Source organism: Pygoscelis adeliae, unplaced genomic scaffold (assembly GCF_000699105.1).
Source record: "Pygoscelis adeliae isolate BGI_AS28 unplaced genomic scaffold, ASM69910v1 Scaffold214, whole genome shotgun sequence".
In the NCBI taxonomy this organism is placed as follows: domain Eukaryota; kingdom Metazoa; phylum Chordata; class Aves; order Sphenisciformes; family Spheniscidae; genus Pygoscelis; species Pygoscelis adeliae.
Window position 1 is genome coordinate 14,951 of NW_008824654.1, and position 8,444 is coordinate 23,394.

The window sequence follows — 8,444 nt, forward strand, 5'->3', positions numbered from 1 at the left end:
GGGAGACGAGGTTCCCAGTGCAGGCGCCTTGGTTAAAATGCCTTCGGTTAGGTTGGGATGAATCCGGCCCTTTGTACATTTGTGTGCTGGTGCCAATACTGTAAATCCTTGCTCAGTGAAGGACTTCACTTATGCAAGCAAATATTGCCATTGGGTTCGGCAAGTAAGGACAACTCATACATTTAGTGTGCTTCAGAATGCAAACTGCGTAGAAACATTCAAAAAGTTGAATAATGCCTATTATTCATTATAGAAGTGCCACCACCTCTCCGGTGGAACCCGATAGGCAGTTGCTTTGCAAAATACACAGCTGGTTGTCTATTTAGGGATTTTAATTACAAAACGTGCCCCTGTTTTACTGCTAGAGAACGGCTCAAACGGCAAATTGGACCAAATAGATTGTTTGTTCACCCTTCTCTTTGAAATCTGAAATGCGTGACAAAAAAAAGTGCAATGCCCTGTTTATGTACTAAATTAGGTCCTGATTTAATGGGAATGCCCGTGGGGACAAGCGTAGGGGTGATGGGGTCTTTGTGTGAGATTTGGGGCTGAATTAGGCAAAAATGGCAAAGAAACTAATGGCCTTTGGAAAAAAAAAATGTTATAAGACGAGAAAATATCAAAATAATCTGGTCATGCAGACACCTGGCGGGGTTTGCTATTGACACTAGCCGAGCCAGATTTTTCCCTTTGAATTTTGGCAAAGAGGTGGGTCCAGTTGCGTGTGCTTGACTTGGTGAACATGAACCTCTCTCTGTTCTCCCACCATTAATCTCGAGCTCTTTCCTTCCCGTTGGCCAGCTTTCAATAGGAAGGAAGGACAGTGTTTCCAGAAAATGCGGTGAGCACATGAAGTTCCTCCAATGGCAAACACAGGGTTGTCTTTCCTCCTGGGCAAGTGCAGGTGGCTCTCCTCACTCCTGGCTGAGGGCTTGGACTGCCAGGCAGCGATGGAGAAAGAGAAGAAGGGGACCTGTTGCCTCTTCTGCCTGCGTATTAGGGCATTGCAGCCAGATCACACCTGATCCAGACTCAGTCCTGCTCTGCAAAGACACCAAAGCATTTGCATCAAATTTGGCACGGCAGGGTGAGTTTGTAGAAGATCAGCAGGGCATTTGAGGGTGTTGCTGGTCCACAGTTAATATTTGCTTAAATGGCAACCCCTGGCTTGAGAAAACCTACTCACCTAAGCCCTCAGGAGAGGTACATGAAGGAGAGGATTGCACCTCTTTGAGTAACACAGTTGCTTTGGATAAGGGTACGTTCTGTACAGCAGCTGCTTTAAACGTTTAACTTAGATGTTGTAAGAGGACCAAAGTTAGGAGTCTGAGGGGGATTCATCCCAGCAAACTTCAGATGCCGAAGGTAGCCGACTAAGCGAGCAAACTAGTCCCTCTTAATTCCTTCTAGAGTCAGTAGGGAGACAAATATTCCTCCAGGGCACGACGGTCAGAGGTGGAGTTGCCCTCCAAGTACCTTAGGTAGGTAGTCCACGCAGTGCTTACAGGTGTGGGGCTGGTCGGGGAAGGATGTCAGATATACATTTAGCTGGTCTGAAATACAGAAAGGGTGAGCCTTACCAGTCTGAGTGAGAGGATCCAGGGTCTGAGAGGTAAGGTTTTGGTCATGGCTGCACGTTGATGAGAAAATACTTGTTGGTGTCAGTGGGATTTGTTCAGGCAATATGACTTTCATCCCTGATCCTCCTGTCAGTGCAGCCCTTTCTGTCCCAACAGCAAAAGGAAAGTAAGTAACTCTAAGAAAGCAGATTTCCTCGAGAGAGAAATTTGTGTGTGTGTGTGCAGTTCCACGTGTTAGTTATGGGACAAGCCTGAGAGAAGCGAGAGGTTGTTGACAGGAGATATTTTTCCAGTGGAGACACATAGAGGAAGGCCCATCTGGAGTGGTCAATGCCTGAGCTGAAGGATGACTTGAGTTCCTGAAAGCTGTGTTTTCCCCCACATCCCTATTGGCTTGGGTTTAATAAACAATATCCCCTCTCTCCCAGGCCATGCCTTGGACTTGCGATGAACTCATTGCATTTCCTCCCTTTCAGATCACACAGTTAAAGATTGAGAACAACCCTTTTGCAAAAGGTTTCCGTGGCAGTGACGACATGGAGCTCCACAGGATGTCCAGGATGCAGAGGTAACGTGTGCCTCCGTCGCGGGGACCCGCTCAGGACGGCGAGAGCCGCCTGGGCTTTGCTTTGCATGCCACTTGCTGCTTGAGCTAAGCCAGGACTTAGTGGCAGTCCCTTCTCTGGCATCTGCTTGTGCGTTTCATGTCAAGCTGTTGAAATATCATCAGGACGTGGGGCCAAAATCCAGGACTTCCCACTCGGAGGTGAATGCCTTAACTGCTGGGTTACAGAGGCAGGATCTCTCTTGTGGGTTGTCCTCTTGGCCGCAGGGACCTTGTATTTCTTTCTGACATGTTCCCACCCACAACAACCTCTATCTTTGTGCTGAACAGATGTCTCTGCGGCTGCATGTGGGCTTAAACCTGTTTAAAGCAACAAGAGACTTGGACTAGCTCTGAGAAGCTCTGGTCATCAGGCTACTGCGGAGGAGCTGTTGGGTATTTTTTTCCCCAGGTGGCAGTGCTTTAAAGACAAAGCTCTCAGCCCTGTTCTGGGAGCAGGTTTTTTAAGGATGGTCCAGATGCCTCTGGAGACCTTGGTGTGGAGATATATGTTGTGCTGGTTTCTGGCTTTTGGAGGGTCTTTGGCAGGAGGGGAGTGTTTGCCTGGTCGGTTCTGGATGTGCAGGTCAGGAGCGTAGGCGTGGTGGTTTCAGGTTGAAGAAGGAAGTTATTAGAAAATGCTGGGATCTCCAGGGCCAGGTGGCTGAAGAGGTCTTTTTGAATCTCAGTTTTGGACGTAAGTACTTAAGCTGAAAATCAAGCCTAAATCCTGTTTCAAAATCCCGTTTAAAGTCCTTTTCTAAACGTCAGGTCCTGCCGGTAATTAACTTCATGCCTTTCACTTCACTTGGAACTTCGTCCATGTGCCAAGTTGCTTCCTGGTACAAATGTTTTGCAGGAACCCTGCCATACCCGTGATTATACCTAAGACAGATGTAGATGCTCAATATAGCATTTTTCATCCAGGAGGGCAGGAGTGACTCAGATCCCTTATTCCCCGGGACCAGCAGAGCTGGCTCTCAGTGGAGGCCTGTAGGGACCTGCGTTGTGACCTTCTGCCAGGAGGGCTCTCTCCACCGCCCGCCCGGGAGCTGGTTGTAGGTGGTCACTGCAGGCTGGAGTGCAGATGCCGGTGCAGATGCAGGAGTCTCTTCTGGTTGCCGTAGTTGGTGACCTGAGCACGGCTCTCCCCAGCCGTGCAAATCGCACTGGCAGGCGACAAATAATGCCTGTAATCCTGCAAAGGCTTACACCCGTAACCCTACTCAAAGGGGCAAATGTACTCCTGTGTACAAACATTTTCAGGCTCAGACCCAGAAAAGCCTATATATATATATATATATATATTAAAAAAAAATATATATAACACCTTCTCAATCTAAATCATCTCTGTGGTCTTCTGAATGTGCCCTGTGTTCCCTGCCTGCCCTTTCCAACGACAGCACAGATCCTGGCATAATATGTCAATATTTATTTATTTATGGGTGCACTACCACTTGAAATAGCTTTTCCCCCCACTCCCTCCCGTGCCAGCCTCCCAACCTCAACTGGAACTTGAGTAACGATGTCCTCCGCACATTTTTGCTGCTAAACTACCCTTTCATTACGGTCAATGGAAAGATTTGAAGGTTTACATTCATCGTGGGGTTTTTTGGAGCGGGAGGGAGGAGGTAAAACAGTGAGGACTATTAGAAGGGCTTCATGCCATATGAAGAGCATGGCATCTAGCCATGCTGAGCTCGTGCTAAAAATTGCTTGGCATTTTTATGCGGGCCTGCGGTCGTAGTCGATGATACAGTGAACAGAAACTCTTGGAATATAAAAATACACCCGCTCAGACCTGGCAGGGTTGAAAGGGTTAAAATCCACAGCGTTGACTTTACAGGATAATTTCTGATGCTCACTTCCTTAATAACTTATCCTCTGTACCGATAGCATAGAAAGGACTGCGTACCTTTACAAAGATGTCATTTTTTTAAGGGAGAGCAGGATAAGATTATTATAGTAAAATAAAGACCCATTCAAGGTGGAAAATATTAGACAAATATGCGCCCACCTTTGTGGTTTTTATATATATCTGAATATATACAAAATTATATATATAAATATATGAAAACATATATAAAATAAATTATATATATATAAAATAAATTGCATTTGTAAGATAAAATTTCTGATGCTCACTTCCTTAATAACTTATCCTCTGTACCGATAGCATAGAAAGGACTGCGTACCTTTACAAAGATGTCATTTTTTTAAGGGAGAGCAGGATAAGATTATTATAGTAAAATAAAGACCCATTCAAGGTGGAAAATATTAGACAAATATGCGCCCACCTTTGTGGTTTTTATATATATCTGAATATATACAAAATTATATATATAAATATATGAAAACATATATAAAATAAATTATATATATATAAAATAAATTGCATATATAAGATAAAGAGCCATTCAGGACTGAGTATGTTAGAGGAATATGACCTACCTTTGTGGGTTTATATAGGTTTAATATATAAATATATATTAAAATATAATTAAATATATAAAAAATATATTTTAATATATAAATGTATGTATGTTTGTGTGCATATGTGGTGAAGTTGTTTCCCAGTGATGGACCCGCTCCCCAGCTGGCAGGTGTAAGTAAGTCTATCTTACGCCCTTGGAGAATATGGTGGGATGTGTTTTTGGTGTTATTCTTTCATTATAGAGAAGAAGTAGCTGGAAAAAACACACTTTTTTAAAACAGCGCACAGCCTTTTGTAGTGGAAACTGGTGACCTGACATTCATCAGGTCACTGATCATCTCATTAAGGGGTATAGCCATGGAGGGAATGAATTTTTCATGCTAAGGAAAGCCTCGGCACTTCTGTTTTCTTTATTTAAATCTCAAATGTTTGTTAATTCTCTGCATCGGGCTATTGCAGAGGGGCATCTCCTAGCTGAAAGCAGCCCTGGGAGAACCAAACCCCAGCAGACAAGGCTGAGAGGCAGCGCTGACCCGGCCGGGCACGTGAGCTGGCTTGTGGCATCCCATTTTTGGGGAAGGCTGGCCCCAGCTATGGCCAAAGCGTGTCCCTCTGCTCACCCCCCTCCACTCGCACGCCTCGGAGCAGCCTTGGAGGCCTGAGCCCTGGTGAAGATGTGCTTCCAGCACTAAGCCTTCAGGTCCCAATGTGTTGTGTGTGGGGCTTGGATCAGATGGGAGTAGGTGTGTGGTGGTTGAAGATGCCGTCCAGAAGCAGCGTCCCCAGGCTGGGCTGGTGTCTGGGCTGCCTCTGCCCAAAGCAGAGCGCGATGGGCACTTTCAGAGAGCAAAGCTGCTCTCCTTTGAAAGCTCACCCCATGGATGGCAGGGTGGATGAGGAGCCCTCCCTCTGCCTGTCTCACCTGCAGAGCCTAAATGATTTGCTTAGACGTCTGCCTTCTAAATAGTTAAAATTACATGAGATAAAGTCCATCCTGATAGAAAGAATTGCCATCTGGCCAGCTCTGGTGGCTTCCTTTGGCTGTCAGAAGATGGGAGGGAGACCAGTTTGCTGGGTCCAAAATGATTTCGCTCACCTCGGAGCAGGTCTTGCAGTGCGGTGAAGTAGAAGTAGGTTTAGGTGCCGGTGGAGACTTGGCCTGACAATTCACCCATTGATGATGGATGCCCTACCCTTGGCAAACGGTAGGGGCTGAGAGGAAGGAAGACGAAACAGGGAAGAAAGACAACTTCCAGTGCCAAGAGTGAGCTCAGAGTGAGGTCTCGGGTGCCTTGTCAAGGACTGTCCCTCCATCTCTGCTTGCCTTCGCGCGCTCTGTCCCAAGCGAGAGAGCGTTGGCCTGAGTGGCCTCTGGGGACAGGAGCTTTGCAGGGTGGATGGGGATGTCTTTGCGAGTCCAACCCTCTCTGTGGCTTTCTCCTTCGCAAGGCCTCCGTGTTGGCTTTTCTCCTCCTAGTTCCCAGAAGAAAAGTTAATAAGTCTGTCCAGGTAGAAAACTTCATTCAGTAGTGATATTAAGCCTTTCAGCAGCAGATGATTTCATTCAAAAAGAATAGCCACAAGCCCCAGAGAGATTTTTAAGTTCCAGTGAACACAGACTTCTGATACACGTTCATTTTCCCCCCAACGTCTTTCTTTCCTGAGACACACAGGACCCCTTTAGCAGTTTCTTTGGCAGGATGAGCGCTCTGGGAGAACAGGTTTTTCAAAGTTTTCGAGTTTCTGAGCATGAGATCAAGTCTGTTATTCCCTTGATTAAAAAAAAAAAAAAAAAAAAAAGAAAAAGGAAATCACACTAGAGGAAAATGTGTAGAGGGATGTGAGTTATACTGCATCTGTATCCTGTGGTCATGCTGTAATTGCAAAATGTAAATCAGGTAAAGATTACATACTTGTGATGCTGGGAATTTTAGGCAAAGTATTCCTTTTGGATCTCTTGCCCCTCTCTACTCTAAAAATTCCTTTTGTCTCTGCTTAGAACTTCCGCCTGTGCCAAGGGGAATTTGGTGTGGAGGGCAAGAGCAAAACACACAGCAGAAATCCGCAGAGGGTGAAGCTTATGCAGAGGGACGATGAGATCTGCATTGCAGATGCCAGTGTAGGACTTTGCCCTTAAAATTCCCCATGCATGGGAGTCAGTGGAGCTGTACTGATAAACCATAGCTATTGGGTGATCTGGGGGGGCGCATGCAAGTCGTAGCTTTTAGTTTTTTGTTTTTTTTTGTTTTTTTTTAAATCTGTGACTGCCAAAAGACAGCAGGGGAGAAGTGTTTGTGGGTCTGGGGCTAGGGCACTGTAAAAGAGCAATTCTGTTAAACCCTTTAACCAATTTTTGCTGATCATCTGCAACTCCCATTGTCTTCAGCGGTTATTATGGGTGCTGAAGAGCTTCTGGAAGTCTCAGGCCCTAGTTACTGTTCATTCAAATTAATGCAATTTAGTCCTTGAAGCTTCTTATTGGGAAAGCTTTTGAGAGGAAAGATGATTATGTGAAAGGGTGGCTCTTGGCTCCCTTGATGGGTGTCCTGGGCCCTTTCAAAGTGAGACAAAGATCCAGAATGATCCACTTGACAAAGAAGCGTGGCAGTGTAGTTCAACATTATGTGTATGTTTTCTCCGTCAAAGATCAGCAGCCATAGTTTGCTGCCTTTGGCATTAATCCACAGTAATCTTCCTGGCTCCAAAGGAATTATTCCAAAGATTTCCTGGTGTAACTGAGAACAGAAACTGGGCCAGACACAAAGGACATAAAAGCAGTACCATGATTCAGAGCTGGCACAACGGAGAAGACGATGTATTTTGGGGTGCCAGGAGAATAAATGGATGAGCCCCTAGGCTCCAAAAGGGTTTTCTACCCTGGCACACTAACATCACGTTAGACTGATAGGCGCTGGTCTGACTAATGCAAGTACATCTCAGTCCACTGCAAATGACCTCACCCTCCTTGCATCTTCTCATTGAATCTTTACATCCACTTTCATTTCCCATGTTCTGTCCCTGAAATCTCCCAAGAGCCGCATGCTGTCTGAAACATTTTCAATGTGAGACTTAGAGTTATAACATCTGTTGGAGAGATGATGCTTTCTTCCAGCAAACGTCCCTGAGGAAAGTTTCCTGCTCAAAGCCCCAGTGGAAACCTCTTTTAAAGTGAGAAAGCTCAAGAAATGCAGGATAGCTGCAATTTCCTCCGTTGCCCCTTCTTCAGGGGATCTGTCCAGCAGGACCTGACCTGCAGAAGCTCAGCCCAGCATGAATGGATGCTGATGCTGTTTCTGTCAGCCAACATCCATTCTCCATCTCCTCTCGTGTTCCTCTTACTCCAACACGAACGGCGGTATTTCTCTGCGGGGATCTATCTTTTTATTTGCCTGATAATGATAGCTCTAGATCTCTAGGCGGTTCTTTTCACTGCTGGTTTTTGGGTTTGCTGCCGTGATCTCTTTGGGCTGCACTGCTCAGGTGAGGGACGGAAACACTGGTGCACATGTGTTTGGCATAGCATACCATGCATGCACCCGTCTGTACATGATTGGACCCCTTCCCATTCTGGCAAGAAGGTCAGGACATTTGATATGTTGGTGGAGCACGTTGCAGTGAACAGCCTCCCGTATTTCTCGGTGGACATTTAACTTGTATTACTAGACATCCAGCCTAGGGTATTATTTTCTGTGGGGCCGGCCTGCAGTCCCCACGCAGAGACAGCTCGTATTTGATCTGAGGTAAGACTGAAGGAAGGACTCAGTAGTTCTCCCACCAACAACTCCCCTACTACAGCAGATTATCCGCTTCAGACTCTGACAGTCTC

The 8,444-nt window shown here is 45.9% G+C and overlaps 1 protein-coding gene across 1 annotated transcript in view; it reads left to right on the forward strand.

The window, feature by feature from the left end:
- The window catches only part of TBX5 (T-box 5), a 33,381-nt gene that overhangs the window by 10,445 nt on the left and 14,492 nt on the right, over positions 1-8,444 (forward strand). The window contains exon 2 of the mRNA XM_009322554.1: positions 2,057-2,148. Within this exon, the coding sequence (XP_009320829.1) occupies positions 2,057-2,148 (92 nt within the window). The remainder of the gene's footprint in view (positions 1-2,056; positions 2,149-8,444) is intronic.